The sequence below is a fragment of the Pempheris klunzingeri genome, chromosome 14, assembly GCF_042242105.1.
Source record: "Pempheris klunzingeri isolate RE-2024b chromosome 14, fPemKlu1.hap1, whole genome shotgun sequence".
Classification (NCBI taxonomy): domain Eukaryota; kingdom Metazoa; phylum Chordata; class Actinopteri; order Acropomatiformes; family Pempheridae; genus Pempheris; species Pempheris klunzingeri.
Window position 1 is genome coordinate 9,269,281 of NC_092025.1, and position 21,938 is coordinate 9,291,218.

The following is a 21,938-nucleotide window of genomic DNA, read 5'->3' on the forward strand; positions in this document are numbered from 1 at the left end:
AACATAATTCCCTTTGCTTTGTATTTGCCTCTTCATGGAAATGGCTCCTGAATACTGACAAACATTCATTCTGTCCGTATTTAACTCTTTGCAATAAATAATCTTTACCAGCTGCACTGCTGTGAAAAAGATAAACCTGGTTGCCCTGCCCGTGCATACAGTAAATGACCCATAAATTCATAAATTCAATGATGGTGGGGTCAGGCCTCAGATAGCCGGCTGAGTAGAGGGTGTAGTTCCAGTATAAGCTCTGTTCAAGCAGGAAATAAGACAAGCGATGCTCCCAGTGTTGCCTACTGACTGTGCCAAACAGGGATGATTCCTACTGAGCATCACATGGTGCATATCTGCACCAAACCCAAGCAGTGAAATACAATTTCATCTGCATTTACAAAACACATCTGTTTCACATTCAAGACACAGAATGTCTGGCTTTAAAAAGAAATACCTCTGGAGAGTAGGACCGGTGTGCGGGTTAACACTGCGTCGGGTCAGATATAAACTTACCTCCCCAGTCGCAACAGGTGTTGAGTGAACATGTTGTACAGTAAAGTGTGAATTGTTGGTGGTCTCTGAAACTCACTGTTATGTTAATAATAATGTGCCTCCACATTAAAGTGACTCCAGTGTTTAGTCACTGGCTTTAAGCAATATTATAGAGGGAGTGTGTCGGGCACTTTAAAAAGATGTATATTTTTGTCTATGTGTAATCCAAACCAGTGTCGGTTTGTCACATTTATTATCCAAGTGAGACGAGAAGAAACCAAACGGCACAGATGAGGAAAGAGTTCGGTGTTAGGATTCTTTAAGGTCCCATGAAAGGATATAGTTACTCCATTCGTATTTCCTGTTGAAACAGTATTAGATGACAAGGAAACAGTCTCAAAGCAATAGTTTTATAGACATCTTGGGAAATATTTGCTTTCTTGCCAAGAGTTAGATGAGAAGATGGACGGCACTTTCACGCCTGTACACAATGTGAAGCTACAGCCACCAGCCAGGTTAGCTTAGCTTAGCACAAGACAGAAAATGAGGGAAGCGAACTGTCAAAAGGCAAAAAAATCATATATAGTCATATAGCACCTCTAAAGCTCACGGATGAACATGCTGTATCTTATTTGTTTAATCCTTACAAAAACTGCTGGGTTAAAACAACAACTTGTGGTTTTACAGAAGAGTTATGTACACGACTGTTTCTTGGGAAGCAATGACTTGCTGGAGTGTCCGCTGGTCGCCTGGCAACGTCAGGGTGACGACACCAATTGAACAAAGGTCATATAAAGTGTTAAATTAATGAACGTTAGTGGTTAATTTTTGGAGAGAACCTGCTAGCTGTGTCCTGTGCAACCAGTGTTTTTGCTAAGCTAAGCTAAGCTAAGATAAGCTAACCGCCTCCTGGCTCCGGCTCCATATTTAACAGGCAGAAATGACAGATTTCAATCGTCTCATGTAACTCTCAGCAAGAAAGCGAATGAATGCAATTCCTCAAATGTCAAACTATTCCTACAAGTATAAACCAATGAGCTATAAAATGGGCTAAAAGGTATATGATAAGACTGACAGAAAGGCAAAAGTGCTGAAAAAGCTGTGATGACTTCATCATGCTGCTTCATGGGGTCTTTGAGAACAATATTACAGATACACAAGGTGCAAGAACTCTTATGGGTACTGTATATTTGTCAAATGTGTGTTTGCCATATTCTGCTTTGCCTTAAAAGAGAAAATCCAAGGAATGAGAATTATGTTTTCAAGAAAGGAGGTGTTAGCTCTTGCTTAGCTGTTGCTGTGACTTTGGAAACATGAAGAAAACGTTGTGAAGGTTCATACGATCAAATACATTTGCTGTGATAGTTGAATTTGACTTGAACTGTTAAAGAGTAAGAGTGCGCTCTGTCAGTTGTTGACTAATTAGATTTAAGACATCTGAATTACGGTCTCACTGAATCGATGAACTGAGAAAACTAAGCTTTAGTTGTTGAGATTGTGTCACTGAGGGCCTTATGATGACAAGCAACTCTATGCAATTCACATCATAGGTGAATACGGTCAGACAGTGTCACAGTGTGACAGTGTGTTACGCTGCACCTTTGAGTTACTGTGACAGTTCTGTGAGCAATACAGCCGCAGGAGACGTCCTGGATCAAGGAGTTGAGATGGTGGGACGCAGGGTGAATGGGGAACATCCAGAGAGGAGCAGGGAGTGGACTGGAGCCCCTGTACTCGATCAGACCCAGCAGAGCGCTAAGACTCACCAAGTCATACTCCACCGCTGCTCTCTGCGCAAATATACAGCTATAATGCTCTGGCTCTCCTCAGATGATGTCTCCATTTTCAACCTCTCATCCATGCATTTCAGCTCTTGATCTCTTTATTATAGAAATATGGAATCTAATAAAGTTTTGAATAAAACCTATCCTGTTGTGTTGTTTGTATATGAAGGGAGTGAAATACTTGACCTCTGAAGGCACCACTCCTGCACAACAGAGCAAATGACTCCACAATATCAGCTTACGCTGTATATACTCTATATACATATGAACATAATGATAATATCATATAATATACAGTGCTTAACAAATGTATCAGACCACCTGTCATAAAAACGAGAAAACACAAATATTTTAGAAATCTGTCAAAAACTTGTTTCAAATTAAACATTGTATTATTATTTATTAGGCAAATAACAAACTGGAACAACTAAATAGTCCTTATTCACATATTTTAACCAAAAATCTTAATATTTTGTTTGACCTCCTTTGGCCCTGATTGTTTTTATGTACTTTTCGACCGTCTCTTTTGTTATTGAGTTCCAAATAGTTCCTAGCTGTTCCCAGAGACTTGCTTTGGATTAAATTTGTGTGTGATCTATTTTTTAATTCAACAAATCCCAGATCTGTTCGATAGGATTCAAGTCTGGACTTTGACTTGGCCAGTCCATCAGTTCCACTACTCCAGATTCCTTTTACATCATTTCAAATACATCACTTTGATTAAAGAGCTTACACATACTGGTGGATTAACCATTACAGAAATTTAAAAAATATTTTGGTAATCAGCAACACTGTTAATTTAGGGCAGCAGAGGCAAGCACCTTACACTGGTGGTGGTCTAAGCACTGTATGTGATCAGGCTTTGAGACTACAAGTTTGGGATTGACAGAGGGGTATTTGCATGCAAGAAAAGCCTAATGAAAGATGCTGTCAAGTTGCATTATGGGAAGTGTAGGAGTCTATGACCATATTATTGGCTGGAATTTTTTGTATTCACTTGTTGGCAAATCATGAATTATCCAGTTAGAGAAGTTCCTGCATGCAGATGTAAAGGGATTATGAGGAACGGAGTATGCAAAAATAAAATCTTGTACATTTGAGGACATTTGGGAGTTTTTTTTTAAAAATCCTGCAGGATGTTACATCTGTCAGATATGTACCAAACTGCCTTTTGTGTTCACCACAGCTTCTACTTCTTTTTTGGCGCAGACTTTGCTTTCAAGATGTGTGTGTCTTTATGCTTTCTACAAAGCAAAGAATCATGTTTTACTAATCTCATCAAACTGCATGAAAAAAGGATGTCTTCACATTAGAATGTGAGCATTTTATTACATCATTTCTATTATTAATTCAGTTGCCTCACATGAGATTCCTACAAATTGCCGCAAACATAATCACATCTGCCTTTACGAGATCATATCATATTTAAATCACTGTGCAGGAAAAAATGGGCCCACTTGCATGTGAAAGTCTAACCAGCAGATGTCAGCAGTGACCTGCCTGCGGTCAGACCAGATCACAGCAGCCGCTGCAGGCAGCAGGTCCGCAAGAGGAGGAGGAGGAGGAGGAGGGGATGTACCGCTGACCTTTTCTAGAAGTTAAGTTTAAAGACAAGCAACTTTTCAATCACCAATAAAATAAACATCTTTGGTGTTCATTTGATCATCTGAAAGGTCTCTTTCTAAAACATCTGAGTTCACACAGTTGCAAACCTCAGGGCCTGTTGTGGCAAGTGCTTTTATGTATGCAATACATGTTAATGAAATAATGAAATAAAATGTCAGTACAACACAATACCTTTCAATTTTATTGAAGACATAGCAGTGGCAGTCAGTCATTTTGCGCCCAACATGGCCCTGCATGAGCATACATGCCCTTTCAACAGTGAATTATTTTATCATAGTATCAAACGTTACTGGTCTTTCTAATGCCGGAGGTTGTTGCAGCAGAGGATCACTTTTCAAATCCACCTCTGGCATCCACGGAGACTTTAAATGTTCAATGAACTGGGAGTGTCCTGCAACTTACCGTCCTAATTTATGCTCATGCAGAAGAGCTTTTCACATCAGGCGCAACAGAGAGCAGGGTGAAGGGGGACAAAAACCAGTGCAGAAAGTTGCTCACTATCCTTCAAAGGATTCACTTTGTTAACTGGCTTGATTTACCTGCTGTGTTTTTGTGTGTGTGTGTGTGTGTGTGTGTGTTTGTGGCAAGTGTCATGCCCTACACCCCGCCACTCTCTGTCTCTCTCCTCCTCTCTATCTGCAGTGCATTTCTGTGCGCAAATGTCTACGCACGTTTCATGGCTCCGAAAGACAAAGAAAAACAGTCATTAGCCTGTGGTGCGGCTCCACGTCCCTGTGATTAATGCCCAAACTGAGAGGAAAAGACGTGAATACATTTTTAGAGTCTTCGCAGCAGCCTGAGCCGCTTTTGTAGATCCATACTGCGCAAAGAAACGCGGTCATCAGGGGCGCACAGGTGGGTGCGCTCTCCAAGGTGCCAACAGATCTGTCTGCGCGGCTCCACCGCTCACACAAGAACTGGCAATCTGGACACAACTGGACCACTGGATCCACTGCCCAGCTCACACCGACCCTCGGCTTTGCAGTGACCCATCGTTCTGCGGTGTTTCATTAGAGTAGGGAGGATGGATTTGCATGCACAGTAGTCTTGGGAGGAGAGGAGGGGACATGGGCGGGGCTGAGGCGCCTCTCATTTCCCCTCCATGCTTAGCGGGGCAGCAGGGCTGGAGAGACCTCCGGGGAGCACAGTCGCCAGTCCAGCACGGAGACCCGCCTGGCCAAAAAACCTCGCCTCACACTTGCCAGGATTGCCAAATATTCCTGAAAAATATACCTGCTATTTATGGCATGTGGCTTGTAACTTTACTCCTGCTGTACTCTCTCCAAGAAGGTAAGAGGAAGAAGAAGAAAAAAAGAAAGAAATGCTTGAAATGTTTCATGTCCTGCACGCTGAGTGCTGGAGTCTTACTGTTTTGTTTGTTTTTTAAGTTGAATGAAAAGTGAAAATTCAGATCGAAATGAATTGATTCGTAGCTGTGCACGGCGCGTGTGGCTTGCGCTTTGATGTATCCTCGGATGCCTTGTGATGGGGAATTGACTGAAAATGATTCTTTAAATCAAAATGCAAAAACCTGCTGCAGGGGAACAGGTAGAAATATCGTCAAAGTAAAGGTGTGAAGTGATTTTTTTTTTCTGCTTTTGGCCGGATTGTTTTGTGGTTTTCTGCAGCGGCCCGTGATGCCTCAGATGGTGCTGATAGCACGGATTGTTTTCGCATTACCAACTCCAGTTATGAATATGTAAAATGGCTGAATAGGGAGAATGAGGTGCAAATACAGAGGGAGGGTGAGAGAGGACTGAAAACATGCATCGGCCTGCAGTTATATCAATTGGTTGCCAATTACAGAACAAATTCAATCAAAATGAGGCACTCTTGTAAAGTTTTGAGGGGGATGCTTGGGATTTTTGACATCTTGCTGCTCTCATTGTGTAGCTTTTGCTAATTGCAGCTGTTTTGATGGACTATATTTGGCACAAGCGCTCCATTTCACAGAGGGGCGCTTCTTATTATTATTATTTCTTTACGCTGACATTTTTAGGGTTTTTATTTCTTTTTCGATGTGATGACAATTTGTTGCCATTGATAAATAAATGCTCCCCTTTTCCCCCCCGCACAACGGCCTTATTAGTTTAATGGATCTACACCCATTTAAAGGCCATAATTGGCGCATTCAGATTTGTCCTCTGTATTTAATTCATTTGGCGTCTTCGTTTTTTTTTTTTCCCCCTCTTCATTCTGTTTATTTGTTTTTATGGATAAAAGAAGGTCTATTTATTTAAATGGATTCATTTTCTTTTCTTGTCCAGTATATGCAGCAAATCCCCTGACCCTGCTGCAAAGTTGATCTTCTGCTATTATAGTGCATTATTATAATCCTGAACAAATCTGCGTCGAAAATAACAGAAGTTCAACACCATCTCCACATGAGAGCTTTTTTGCTGGGCCTTTGTGTAGCCTGTCTGTTTGGAGGCTTGTTTACATGTTATTTGTCCTTATTAGCACAGGCCCTGAGAAGGTGTAAATTTATCCATCAGAAAGTCTGGGATGTGGGCTGGCTGGGAGGAGGAATATGGCTGTTCTCGATGAAAACGACTTGATCAAAATAGGCCATTATGGCCTCACATTGGATTATTTGTTTTAAATACCAGCTAATATCAATCAGCAATTAAGCACGAAGGTGCTGCCTGTTTGTTGTCCCTGTCGTGTTTTACTCAGCTCTCTTAAATTCACTACATTTTTTCTAATATTTATTTCTAGCAGTTATTCATCTTAGGAGATGTGACTTCTGAGCCTTTTCTGGAATCATATTAATATGCGCAAATTTATTTCACCAAATGAGAAACTCCAGGGGCGTGGGTGCAGATTAGAGACTTGCCCGGTCATGTTCCTCACTAATAGCGCACCTGGACCCCGCGGACGTGATCGCGCGTGTGCCAGCGCGCGCATGTGTGTGTTAATGTGTGTGTGTGTGTGTGTGTGTGTGTGTGTGTGTGTGTGTTGGCGGGCGCGCGGAGGAGGGGAAGAGACGGGGACACCCTTTTGGTTTTTGTTGGACACTTTTGGATGTTTATTTTCTGCAGGAGCAGAGCTGGAAGTTCATTCATTGATTTATTTACAAGATTTTAAAACATAAAGAACATTTCTCACGACGACTAATGATTTTTTTTTTTTAAAAATGCTGCCAGATGATGTCAGAGACACTCAGGTTTAGGAGGCAATCAGGGTGTGGGGTAATTAACAGATCTCTGAAAAAAAAATGCTTGAAGGGTAACAACAGTTCACCAATTAGAGCACAATGCTTCTAATTTTTTTTTCAGTAATTCCAAATATTATACCCAATTAGAAGAGGATTTATTGTGATTTTTAATTGGTGATTTGAAAACAAAAACTTGTTTTCTTCCAGCTATCATTTTAAATCAAATCATATTGTATTTATTAGCAGTGGATAAAATCAACTGTAATGTACAGGCCTGCTGTAGGCCTGTTTGGGGCTTTAAATTGAAAGTCATTCATTAAACAGAATTTTAAAATGATTTGAGTTACATTCAAACAATATAACTGTAATTTTAATTTGAGGTGTAAAGCAATAAGGTGATCCCTCACCCTGGCACACTCTTGTCCTCTCCACTGCTCACCCGCTACAAATAGAAATATGCAAAAAAAACCCACCCCCACCGTCCCCCCCTCCCTCCCCGGTCCAATTCCCTGTGCTGCCTTTGCAAGGCTGCACAATTAAAGCTGCTATCTGAGCTATATAGGCACCACTCAATGACAGAGCGGTGTGGTCCACGGGGTGCCAATCATTACTCAGGCAGGGCACAGGCCTACATTTTTTTTACCAGCTCAAACCTGGCATTATTTAATTTTACAAAAACACCCATCATGGAGAGGGTTAAAGGAGAAGTACTGAGCTCTCAGTGTGATTTTGATTGTAATTTGGTTCTTTCAGGAGCTGGGAGACAGGATTTTTTTTGCTGCCACAAAAATATGGAATATAGAAATGTCTTGTGAGCAGACTGTTGCTGGCTAATTTTTCAACAACTTCCCTCACATTACAAACACCTTTAACCTTAAAAACCAACCGATAAATGTAATTCAACAACACAAATGTCAGCCATTCTTTGCAAATTCACAAAGAAAAATTATCTGCAGTCAAATTTTGATCAATATTGCTGCTAAACTGTGGGTTAAGTGTGCTGGTGTTCGACTGTCAGCGGTGAAACGGAGCTCATTGCACTTCCCAGCTCACCAATAGGATGTCACAGCGCTGCAGCCCCGCTCTCCCATTCGTCCATAAATCTAGTATAAATCCCAATGAGATTATAATAAGAAGGAATCATTTAGAAGAACAACAACAACAAAAAGATGCACATGAACACCATCGACAGTAAGAAATGTTTTTTTCCCCCATAAGAACTCACACTGATGCTAAAAATTGAGCCAGACCTCCTCCAAAATTTTATTGGACGCCTGAACTGCATATTTTCAGAAGGAGGGTGCGTTCAGCAAATGTCAAATCTCTGAAGCAAGTAGTTGTTTTTGTTGGATCTGTCTCTCTCTCTCTCTATCTCTATCTCTATCTCCATCTCTCTCTCCATCTCTCTCTCCATCTCTCCCTCCCTCCATCGCTTCCTCTCGCAGTAACTCCCCTCCCTCTCTCTCCCTCATCACTAGGCAGAATTAAAGGTTGGGGGAGGGGCAGTTTATGCAGACTGTGCTGGGACTTGTGATCCACAGATTTGATATTCACATTAAGAGAGAAACTGGCTGCTTTGATGTGAGGGGGAGCAGGTCCCAGGGGAGTGCTGAAGTAGCACACTTTTTTTTTACTGACACAGCACAGGGGGTGGGTGGGGGGTGGGGGGTGTTGGGTGGGGTGGGGAGCAGATTGTTGGGGACAGGGTGTACAGAGAGACGCCGTGGGGAGCGGCGATACCCCTCCGTTGATTAGATATGACCCCAACAACACCCCCCACCCCCTCACCAATACTTCTCCACCCGCCGACCACCTTCTTATGAGCCAGACCCCCCCCTGAGGATTATCCATAAGCTTACACCTATCTTTATCCCCCTGCATCCCACCAATATTCAATTCACACCCCTTCTTACAGTGCGTCTCCTCCCACTTCCTCCTCGGCTCCTTTATGTTTCCACACACAGCTCCGGTCCCCCCCCCCCCGATCAAAAGCACAGCTCACAACTTTCTGTCCCGAAAACACCTGAAGGATGAGTGACGGAGAAATGGCAGCACAGGAGGGGAGTTACAGTCTGGTTGGAAATGAAGCTGTTTCCAAAATAGCGAGCAGACAAGGAGACGAGGGAGAGGAGGGTTTTGACAGTTGACATGGCCGATGTGCACGTCTGGTGTCTGTAAAGTTGAATCCTACCTTTGACCTTTATCACACACATTTCTTACCACTAAATCCAATGAAGAGAAAAAGCTGTGTAAAAAAATGATTTTGCCATAAGAAAGAGAGCTGGAGATGGGTGAGAGAGGAAGGAAAAGAGGAAGAACATGTGGAGGTATGATGCCTTTGGTTGGGCACAGGCAGCTCTGGGTGTGAGAATGTGTGTATGTGAAACACTGGGGGTCCTGCGGTTTGTTTACCTCCTCATCACAATACAGTGGTGAGAGTCGAGTGTGTGCATGTGTGCATGTGTGTGTGTGTGTGTGCACACTCCTGCGCGCACTCACATCCTGGAGAGGCGTAGATCAGCTGCATTATGCATGATGAAACCTTGCATAGGTTATGACTTCTGCCTCTCTGACATACATATTCATGCGTGGCTTTCTGGCAGGATGTATAAAATAGTGGCTGCGAATCTGACAGCCTAAGCTTTAGCTCCAGCAGCGCCGTCAGCGCTCCAACACCTTCCAGTGAGGGCTGCTTTTCTCTCTGGTGCTGAGTCTGAGCGAGGCTGATGAAGCCTCCTGGGTGCAGGTGAACTGCAGCAGCAACAACACGGGAACCCCACAGTTGTGGTCAATACTGCTGTCAGGACGCTGGCTGTCCACAGGCTGCTGGAGTCAGATCTTTGTGGACGTGCATCACTGAGGAGGTGGTGTCGCCCAAATGCACACGAGCATCCATGTGCATAAGATATCGTTGTCTCAAATCTTTAAAGCCACTCGCAGGTTTCGTTGTATTTCTGTTAGTTAAATCAGCATAGACGTGTATGTAGTGTAATGAAGAGCTGAAACAATAAGGAAATGATCAATTTGTTATTTGACAGAAATTGAATCGCCAACAATTTTCTGCTTTTCTTGCTTCTTTTACTGTGAGGATTTTCCTCTTTTCTCTGTTTTGTATCATTATAATCAGACTGCCTCACCTTGAGAGATCTCACCTTGAACTCTGGGAACTATTTTCTGACATTTTAAAGTCTAAATGTTTGATTAATTAATTAAAGGACAGAATAATCAATAATGAAAATAATTGCAATGATTGAGTTGTAGCCTAAGATTAATGTAAGGATGGCATGGAAGGGACTATCCTTAGTGTTCAACATTCATTTTAATATAGAGAAATCACAACAAACTATCTGTCAAATGTGTTAACTGTGCTATCATGCACTTTTTAACTGACATTATATATAACAGTGTTTGTTATTTGGGGAATTCAGAGAGGTATAACCTGCTGTACGCTCACTGTAGTGGCAGGTTGTAAGTTAGTCTGTGTGCATGCTGTAATCAAAACACATCTTGCCATTTTCCCTAATTTTCCTTAATTTTTCATCCTTCTCTATCAAGCAAAGGTTTTGACCACAACAAAGTAAACTTCAATTTGCTAAAAAAAAAAAATCTGTTTAATGATGGTTAGATGGTTTACGTTAAATAGGTGTATTTGCCTAACGTTAAATGCAGCCACTTAACATTTAATCGGTTAAATTTCATTGGTTAAACTGTTGAGCTGTCACACCAGCGGACTAGCTCCGTGTTCTGATGTACTCATGGTCATATTGGCATCATGGCTAAGTTTGATTATGGTAGTACGTGTATGTGTGTGTGTATGTGTGTGTGTGTGTGTGAGGCAGGTATAGTAGCAAATAGTTTCAACAACCATATGTGTGTGAGTGTGTGTGTAAGGGCGCAGCTGGACCAACTTGAATTCACATTGACATTTCAATACTTCTCCATTTGGATTCAGCCGTGCCAGTCTTTGTTGGTACATGTGGCGTTTTGTTTCCTCGCCGCACAAGCCGTCTATACAGGTTGGCACAGGTGGCGTGTAATATTTCAACTGTGGGTTTTAAATGGAGTGGAAACTCTGCCAGTCCAGCACGAACCAGGGCTGTGCCAGTCGCGTTTTGGAGACGACCCAGCGCCTCGCCACGCCTAACCAAACAGCATTTTATCATCCTATCACTGACGGGCTTGGCCACCGCTGGTCTGTCAGACATTTACACATAATTCCTACTTTCTTTGCATCCTTCACATATTTCAGTCAGTGTGACAGAATTTGGGGTTTGGCATTTTGAAGTTTCTAATTTTAGATTTCCAGTGAGTCGCTGTTATTAGGTAAAATTGTTGCATTGTTTTTTATTCAGTCGCAGCTTCCAAGTGCCAGCGCCACCATGGCAACCCACTCTGTCTCCTCCCAGTGTGACTGAGCGCTGAGAGCTGCTTTTGGAGTGTGTATGTGTTTATGTGTATGCATGTGTTTGTGTGTGTGTGTGTGTGTGTGTGTGTGTGTGTGTGTGTGCTGAGTGAGTGCATGTGTGGTTCGTCTGGTTTTGACAGGCTCTGAGTGGTGGGAGTTTGCTCTGATCCCCTCCCTATTCCACTTCCCACTCCATCAGTCCCAGTGCTCCCCAGCCCCCAGTGCCCGGGCCCCCAGGCCATATAATCTACTGTATGAGAGGTTCTCCTGCTGCCCAGCCCCCCCTGGGCTCTCAGGGTGACCCCCTCACTCCTCCACTTTAGTCCTGTCCCCCCATTGGGAGATTATAGATATTGCAATCTTTAATATGGGCTTTATGCTCAGAGGCCATTATCAGTAATCTGCAGAGGGGAGGGAGTCTGACCTGGTTTTTGCAGCCCACCACCGGACTGCCAGACACATTTTCATATACCATCTGTAACATTCTGCCCAGCTTTATCAATCTCAAGTCAAGGGCTGGTATCACTTCTTTGAAAGGAAGCTGGAATTATTAGCGAGCTCCCTTGGATGGAAGAGATAGCTGCATTTTCCTTCGATCTGCTGCTCCGAGTTTCGTGCCAGCACAGTGACACTGTTGATGGTGACGATTGATTCTGCCAGGCTTAATTTGTTTATGTTTTTCTCTCTGCATCACCCATAAGTGATTGGATGGGCCGACAAAAAGAAATGCACTGGATGATCAGATATATCAGATTCAATTTTTGCTTTCACGTCTGATGTCTTGTGCTTGTTTTTAGAAATATCAGATGATATCTTTGCTCTCAGTGCCTGATCCGATGGACTTTGTGATTCTCTGCAACAGTAAAACAAACATCAAACTCAGTGTTCATGTGGAAGGTTTTGACAGCTCACAACTGTTTGGGGTGTTGTGCACCTGTGAAATCCTAATCCTGATTCCCCAACCTTAGAGCATGTCAAAAACTCCTTGAACAAGACGGCCATTTAGCTGGTAGAGCACAACTGCCACCATAAAGATGTAGATAAGTAAGATACAGTAATGATCAATCTAAGTGTTGAATACATCTATCTGCATATAGTGAAGATGTCACAGAACATAATAATGTTTGTGCACTGAGAGTGAGCGTGGAGCAGTTGTGATTATTGTACTGCATGATACATGTTGTGCTGCTATTTAAAGTGTTTTTAGCCGGTGAAGATCTGCCCCACAGAGGAGTGAAAACTTTTGATTTTTAAAAATGTGTTGATAAATTTGTCAATTAATCAACTGACAGACTATGATAATCGATTAATCATTAATATAATTTTTCAAGCAAAAACACCAAATATTTCCTAGTTGTAGCATAAGATTATTACCTGCAGCCCAGGTACATAAAGATTACTATGAATAAATACTGCGTTAACTTATCATGTGTTTTCCATTTTGCAGTCTTGTCTCTAGATCTATTTTTCATGATGTTTTGGCAACATGTGCTAAACTGTGACATGTAGGACATATTTTCTAAAACATTTGAGACCGTTCAGTGTTCTCTTCAAAGGTTTTTTAAAAATGTGTCCGGGACAGAAGAAACCAACTGATCGGTTTTGTAACCACGCCCCACACAGTTTATGGAATTAACTAATGATCACCGGTAAGGATTAAGAATAAATAAAAGCCATCAAAGATCATCTCACAAAAAGCCCTGACGTGACCACCAAAACACCTGAAGCTTTGCCGAAAGCTAAAATGATCAAATGCAAATGAAATAAATCAGTATTAATTAATTTAATTAATTTTTTATTAATTTTATGTAATAAATCTTGGCATTGTTTTGAAAATTCAACATTTTCAACAAGCTGTATTTCATAGGTGAGGAATAAAGAGGAAAAATCAATTTCATCTATTTTGTAAAAAAGAAAAAAGAAAAACACACAGTTGTGATTAAACCACTACAGCAGGCTGCTAATTTTATCCAAATGGCATCAAATTCCTCCATCTTTCAGCATCTTCCATGATGTTTTACCGACTTTCTGTGCTGATAACAGGATGAACATGTGGTGGGACGACGTGTAAAAGATGATATAATTCAGAGTCAGTGGTGTTTAACATCCACATCTGTCCATCAGCAGTGCCCCCCCCCCCACACACACACTCATCTTTCTCTTCTGATCTTTCTTATAATGACCCCAAATTTGAGAGACGCCCCCCACTTTCCTCCTCTCACTCTCCTTTCTCTGCTGGAGCTGTATGTGTTTAATCTGAGTGCCAATGAAGAATATTCCTGAATCTGTGTGTGTGTGTGTGTGTGTGTGTGTGTGTTAGTGTGTGAGTGTGTGTCTGTTAAATATGTAAGGAGATTAAATAGACTTAAATCTCTGCGTCTGGCATAGAAATTCCAATCACATAACCTATCAGCGCGTTCCCTCTCTCCCTCTCTCTGTCTTTGCTTGTGTATGTGTGCACACACTGTACAGAGGTAACAGGCTCCTCCCCCCTCCGATCCACCTAAACCATCACAGGCTTTAGCCCAAATCCCTGGCTTTCTGGATCACATGATTGATGTTTGCAGCTGGACATTTGACATACATTTGTTATGATTATTTTGCCACACATTTGAAGGACATTCCCACTCTGTCCATTTTTTGCCCACTAACATGTTGCTGGTTGCTTTATATCAAAGACAGTGGACTCATGTTTGCATATATTCATACTTTTGCGTGTTCACAGCACATAACAGGTGCTCATTGTTGGCCTCTCACCTCCACCTCGGCTGGTTAAGTGATGCTGTGTTGTCTGTTTTTCCCTGCAGTACACAGTGAGGATGTGGGCTCTACCAGGCTGTACTTTGTGAATGCCTCCCTGCAGAGGGTAACCTACTCCAGCTCGGTGGGGGTGTCCCTGCCCTGTCCAGCAGGGGGCACCCCCAGTGCCATACTGCGCTGGTACCTGGCCACCGGCGACGACATCTACGACGTGCCCCACATCCGCCACGTGCACGCCAATGGCACCCTACAACTGTACCCCTTCTCGCCCTCCGCCTACAACAGCTACATCCACGACAATGACTACTTCTGCACAGCCGAAAACCAAGCCGGCAAGATCCGCAGCCCCAACATCCGCATCAAAGCTGGTGAGTTGGGACCAGAGTCGGGGAGACAGCTGGCAGAGCAGAGCCAGAGCAAAGAAATTCTGAGGGATCTGAAAGGTTGAGATAGAAAACTGGGGTTGTGGAGCAAAAGGCCAAAATGAGACACGACACAATGAGGAACGGAGCAAAAAGAGACTGTTGTGAACGCATAAAGTAGAGCAGATGTGATTGGCAGCTGCGAAAGGCCCAACCCATACACAGAATCACCTGCCCTAAAATAGCCCGTCTCGACCTGAACACAGATTGACCTAGAACACAGTCTACAGAGAGAACATCTGCATCACATACTACACCAGACCTCGGCCCTCGCGCACACCTATTTGACTGAGCTGGTGATGAGCCGCTGCACTTTATACCGACATAAACCCTTCAACTCCATCTACAGCATGGCCCCATCTGGTAGGATGAAATCCAAAACACAACCCCTACAGTACTTAGAGTTAAGTAGCAACTCTAATGTGATTTTTAGATGATATAACCAGATCAGGCAAGGAGGAATAAGTGTGACAATAGGTTATATCACATTACCTGCTCATCCTCATTGACCGCCACTTGGACATTCTTCGAGCAATATCTTTTTAAAGCTTCGCAAGGTGTGAAGTACCTCAACACCCATAAGGAGATACAGCTTTAAGTCAGAGAGCGTATCACCATGTCATCCAGCTGTGTATACTAACTTAAAACAGCTGAATTTTAATTGATAAATTCATATTTTTTTGACTATACTGTTAACGTACATACAGAAATAGCTTGGGCCTCTTTTCAGAAATCACAGATGAGATAAATAGGAGTCAGTTAGAGTAAAGAATTAATCAATAAACACCAGTAGATATTGTTAGTAGTCTATTTTGGGAATTTTTGACCAAAAGCTGCCTCTGTTGCCATCATACTCTCTTTCCTGTCCTCCTTCTCCTCCCATGCTCCCTCGTTCTTCAAACTGTCCTCTTGTGCCAGACTAAATATAGCCACAGCACACTTCCTTAATTATCTCTCATTAACAAACCTAATCGGTGCTTTCCATTGATTGGACCGTGTGAGGCTGCTTTAATAAGCGAGACCTCATCTCAAGTAAAATAGCGTGTCTGGGGGTTTGGGTTCCTCCAGCTCTATATGAGGTACATGAAGGAAAAGCTGGATTTTACCAAACAGACAGTTACATCAAACCGCAGCTGGAACAAAGCTACAGCTGGACGATAGTTACACTGCATCTATTGTCCCGCCTCCTATCCCTCCCATCATTCATTCAGGCCAGTCGGTCCCTCCCCCTTCCCTCCTGCCATCAACATCTGTTTTCATATTCTGCCTCCCAACACCGACCTGAACTAATACTCATATTCATTCTAATACTAATACTAGCGCCAAGTTGAGGATTTGAGCCAGGACCCTGAGCTGCATGCCAGCCGGCTGCTGCCTTCATTCCCACATGACCCTAAAGCCTCAGGAGACGAGGGATTAGCATGAACCAAACATCCTGCAGCCAGCGGCCTCTGTTGGGCCCTGGCAGCTCTGGTGCACAGGTTACCGTCGGACAGGATGCGGACACTTTGTTTTTGGGGATCTGTCTTCTGGCCACGGTGGTGCACTTTGAGCTGCCATAGAATAATGATTGACAGGGGTCTCATTTGATTCACCTTTACCGCTTCATGGCTAACAACACTGTCTAAGGAAATTCACATCACTGGTAGTTCTTTCAGTACTATTTCAAAAGAATAGATGACAGATCTGTTTTATTCAACTCAGCTGTTCAAAGAAGATGTAAATTTACATGCACTTGCATGTGTTTCCCTCCTGCAGCAGGAATGTATGCATGCTGTCATCGTGTCTGTTACCAGGGAAGGGATTTACCAGTTTCTTAGCAACCTTCAGATACGTCCTAGCTTTCATGTGATTTTGCTAATGAGTCCATGCTCATTCAACAGAGTGTAAAATATTGCATGAACCTGCATAAACGGAAGCACCTATAACCCCCTCAGTTTGCTTTGAATGTGCAGCTCACTCTGTTTCTTATGAAGTTCTGGACAAAAAACGTAGATCAGTGTTTCATGATGATGTCATGCCAAAGCTACAAAATAATTTTCATGATTATCCTGCTTAATGGCGGCTTGCGCCATTTATGGTGAAAGCAGAGGCAGGATTGGAAGAGTTCAAACAATACACAAGAGTAGGCCAGTAATTTCCAATGAATAAATGTTGAGTGCCACGGCAATTGATGAAAGGCTGTTTGGCTCTGGAGTGTTAATGTGCTTTTTTTTTTGATGATGTAAACACATGTAGATTATTGTATTTGTCTCAGAACAGGTCCAACATTGGACTGCTATGTGATTAAAAGGCTCACATCGGGATGTCAGTATATCTGCTGGATCGATGATGGAAGATATTTAGTAGACACCTGAGACACTCAATACCTTTAAATATCAGAGATGTATTTGTGTCTGGTGGAAAACTACTTTTAGACCATCACGGATCGCCACATCTCAACTATTCAAATCTTTGCTATCTGCTATCTCAACATCTTTTATGCATTTTTGTAGTTTTCAGGGAGCCCTACACCGTGCGGGTGGCGGACCAGCGCTCAATGCGGGGCAACGTAGCTGTGTTCAAGTGCCTCATCCCCGCTGCCGTGCAGGAGTACGTCAGCGTCGTGTCCTGGGAGAGAGACACCGTTTCCATCGTCCCAGGTAGGACCTCACCTGAATGAATTTAGAGTATTCTGGCTTTGGCAGATTGATTCATATCACAGGATTTAGGTATGACTTTGTCTTCTCTCTCTGTGTGTGTGTGTGTGTCTGTTTGTGTGTGACGACAGTTGATGCACCGCTGTGATCTATGTTTGACCGAACTCTTAATTCATGTCTCCTGTCTGCTCACTGTTCTGGATCACTGATCCGGTCCCCCTCCTCCTCCTCCTCCCCCTCCTCTTCCTCCCTCCCTCCTCCCTGCTTGTATCACTCCTTCATCTTCCTCCTCTTTGTGCAGATATTTCCCTCTCTTCTTTCACTGCTTTTACATCTACGCACATACAATTATCGCCCTCTAATGTCAATAATTGTGATTGACACCACATTAGACTCTCCTCCAAGTTGCATGACTATTCCACAGTTTACCCTCATCAGATCTATTTCTGTCCTCTCCCTGCTTGTCTTTACCAGCATGTCCTTGAAGAACAGGGCCACAATTAGAGACACAGGATGTCAATAGGACTGTGCCCCCACATTCGTCTTCATTAACCTCATTTGTGTGTGTGTGTGTGTGTGTGTGTGTGTGTGTGCAAGAAAGAGAGAGAAAGACAAATGGAGGGTTCAGTCTTTCTGTCTGTTGTCATTGTTTGTGAATACATTATGAGTATTTTATTACGTGATTATACATTGCGTGCACTGCAATGTACGCCTGAGATGTGTACATGATTATTAGAAATGCTTCCGATAACAATGTAGGAGAGAGGGATGGGAGATGGAGGAGAGAAATGAATCAAAGGAGGAGAAGCAAGGAGGGTAGTAGGGCAAGAACGGCCTCAGGTCCTGGCAGATGGCGTTTTATATTATATGTATGCAAAACACACAGACACTGTGTCACACATAGACATGCACCAAGGTTAGTTAGTAGTTTGTTATTTTCCAATATTTTCTCGGTGATTTTTCTCATGTACAGTATTATAGTGTTTTACTGTATTGTGTCATATTTTTGTCTTCAGTTACCGTCCTGGCAGAAAGCCACTACATGAAGGAACTAAGTGTTTTGGCTGTAAACACTCAAAAAATTGCTTTTTAAAATCTAGCCTGCTCTCATATTATTTTAGCTAAATGCATGAAAACTGCACAAATTGTACACACACACACACACACACACACACCAATCAGCCACATTCTTGTATTAATTCAGTTAATTAATTTTTGAATGAGATTTACATTTTTGGTATATGATGCTATCAAATTGTATCTTAAATCATTATTTCTGTTTTCTGATTTGCTTTTGTCACTTCAAATTCTCCATTTACTTTTGCTCTGCGCATTAAGAGTTCCCATCATGTTTGGTTCACAGTGATATCGTGACTTCCTGTGATTCCAAAACATAAACACAATTGATCTGATTTGGATGTGCCAGTCCTCTGTGTGTGTATTTATGGTTTGTATGTTGCTGTGTACACTGGCATGAGGCTGCTGTGTGTAATTAGGGGTATATAGGTCAGTTGATGAGCAGTGAGTGTGAGGATCAGATGTTGAACATGATGAGCTGCTCACTGAGCTCAGCATTCGTTTTCCTACGACAGCGTCACACAAACACAACAAACAATGTGTTTTTGTTCAACCTTGACCTCGACCTCCCTGCTGATCAACGTAGTGACCCCGTCATCCGCACAGCCAATCAGCGCAGTCACTTATCCGCTACATAACTTCGCTTTGAAACACAACACGCCTGCAGAATTATCTGAATATTGTAAGTGCACTCTCACATGAATGCACAAAAACATGCACAGTGAATATCTGTATACAGTAGATGTGGTTATATAAACCCTTCAATAGGAAACATCGTTGACGCTGATCTCTTTGAGTTACTCGAACATCGCCGGTCAAACCCTCTCTCTACCTCTCTCTCTCCTGCCTACTTGGACAGCAAAGGACTGTCTGGATAGGTCTAATGAAGATGTGAAAATTAAAATTGATTTTGTGACTGAAAGCTCTCTGCATTGAGTGGGTGGTTGCCTGTCACTACTTTGTATGCTCGGCTTAAGAAACACAGCAGGAGGAGTTGCAGTCGATTTCGAGTGAGTAAATCCATACTCGCTTGTATGTAGGTGCACGAATGCACCTGTCTTCTTAAAACAATAACGTTAATTTCTCTTATATTCTTGTTCAGGATCATGAGAGGAAAGAGCCTATCCCAGCATGCACTGGGCGAAAGATAGGAAAACACTGTGGACTTTTTGTTTTACAAACAATCACATGCACACGACCAACTTGTTTTTTTTTTTCAGTTCATATCCCCATTAGTTGCCTCAGTGGTAACAAATACTCCTAGGATATTATCTGGAAGTGTATTGACAAAGAGGGACATTGTCTCCTGAAATCCTCTGCAAACAGCAAGCCAGAGCACTCAGCCGTCACTGAACTTTCCTTGAATTTCAAAAACAACACTTTGGCTGCATCATTGCAACACAAAAGGAAAAAAAAATATCTGCCCAGACAAGTTCCTTTGAATTTAAAAAAAAAAGTGAATCTAAATTGTCCACTGCACCGTCACTTCATATCTGTGTCTTTGCATGGAGGAATCATTATGTGCAGACCCTGATCAGTAGCATGATCACATACCGGTCTGAAGGTTGAGTTGATGACATAACACAACGCAGCCATGCCCTCTGAACCCCAACAGGTTCTATTCTGTCAAACACACGTTCCCCATCTGGAGCTGTGTGTGTGTGTGTGTGTTCATGTCCCCTCGCCTGGCCCACTTTCCTGTCCAGCCAGGACAGTGAGGGGGTTTAAGAGGGGAGGGGTGCAAGCAGACTGACCTATTTCCCTCTCACTTCCCCCGTCCCATACCATCCCTGTAGTTAAGCTTTGTGTGTATGTGTGTGTGTGTGTGTGTGTGCGTGTGTTTGACCCTCATGAGACAATGGAGGCCTGCTAGTCTGAGCAGTGATCTGAAGGAGGAGAGCTGGAGCGGAGACAGAGAGATGGAGGGTTTGTGGATGGGAATAAAAACAACAGTGGGACACAGAGAGGGTTCAGCTTGCAGATCGAGGCCGTCAGTCTAACCAGCAGAAAGCTAATGAGTGGCTCCGATGAATAGAGACTGGACCAGCAGATGGCTGCGGCCACATGGTGGTCCACAGAAGATGCCCAACCATGCTCAATCTAATCCACCTGCCACACAGTTTGGTCCTGTTTATGTATTTGCACAGTAATTTGACACACATGGCCATAAAACCCAGCACGGAAAAAAAAATAACACAAGACATTAATGCTTCACCTACTCTTCCTCAATACTCTGTGAACTCACCTTTACTCTTTCTACTCTGTTTTGTACTATCTTTGTTCTTTTTTTCTACTCTCTTTCTCTTTTTCAGTCAATCGATATCCAAACTTACACTCCATCTTGTTCTACTCAGTCAAATTGTACGAGATGCTGCTGTGGTTTGCACACATATAGACCATTCATTTAGAGTAGCACTAAACAAACACCGTACATTTCCAGAAAACTGTGCATTGGATCACATCAGTCTAGCTTAGCTCCTGTTGTTGAAAGTAAGATGGATTTAACCTGCTTAACCTGTTAGTGTGTAAAAGCTGAGTTATCGGGCCTTAATGTTAATGTGGATCCTAATGGGTGTCACTGGGTGGCGAGGTCACTTACAGGCTACATTACAGATCAATCATCTGCCCCAGGGATCCCTGCTGGGAGTCAAGCGGCTCAACACAGACACCACAATGTGCAACCAAATGCACACACACGCACACACATACACACAACGGGGTTATTTGGGAACACCTGGAAAATTACAGTTAAGTTTATCAATTTGTGGGATTAGCAAGTTACATTGTCTAAGATAAACTGATTATTTGTAGAGTGACTTCAGTTTGATGATGAACTGAGTAGCACTCCATCGCTCCACTTTTGGTTGAGAGGACCACAGTATGATATTGCATCATAAGCATGGAGCAACTAACAATTCATTTTATCAATAATATGCAAAATATTTGATTGATTAGTCGATTAATCATTCTGTCTAAAATTTTAATCCCCCCCTGTTGCTGCTGCTCTTGTCATAACCAGTGCATCACAAGCAAACAAGTGAATGAACTGAATATGGGGATCAATTTCATTTTGAATTCTAAAGAAAACATACTGAGCACTAAAAAACAGAGACAAGCAGAAAGCTTTGAAGAGCAATATGCTGAAATTATTCAAAGTTAATAACAATATTTAGCTTCTTAGTGACATTTATGAGAAAAAGGGGGGACGGACCATTTCTATATACGTTGCCGCTTTATTCACACATACTTCCACAGCTTTTCTTCTCAGTAATTAAAAAGTTAGTTCATAAGGCTCCACACAGGTGCAGGCAGGAGAGAGGTGACACAGGCAGAGGGACCTCATGGAGAGCAGTGGTGTGTTAGGACACCATGTCTGTTTGTAAATCTGTGCTTCTGCACTCAGAACAGGAATACATTAATAGATACACTTGTCTGGGACACCGCAGACTCTTGTAAACACTGGTCTGACGCACACACACACACACACACTCGCTTCTACAGAGTACAAATGTACAAGCCTGCCCCCCTACATACACACACCCCTCAAAAGTAACACAATAAAGCCATTTTCAGATTTTTCAT

General features: G+C 42.6%; 1 protein-coding gene across 1 annotated transcript in view; it reads left to right on the forward strand.

The window, feature by feature from the left end:
- The first annotated feature begins 4,963 nt into the window (after window positions 1-4,963).
- Window positions 4,964-21,938, forward strand: part of LOC139212848 (cell adhesion molecule DSCAML1-like) — a 50,246-nt gene continuing 33,271 nt past the window's right edge. Inside the window, exons 1-3 of the mRNA XM_070843401.1 lie at window positions 4,964-5,186; window positions 14,266-14,586; window positions 17,136-17,282. Coding sequence (XP_070699502.1) covers window positions 4,964-5,186; window positions 14,266-14,586; window positions 17,136-17,282 — 691 coding nt within the window. The remainder of the gene's footprint in view (window positions 5,187-14,265; window positions 14,587-17,135; window positions 17,283-21,938) is intronic.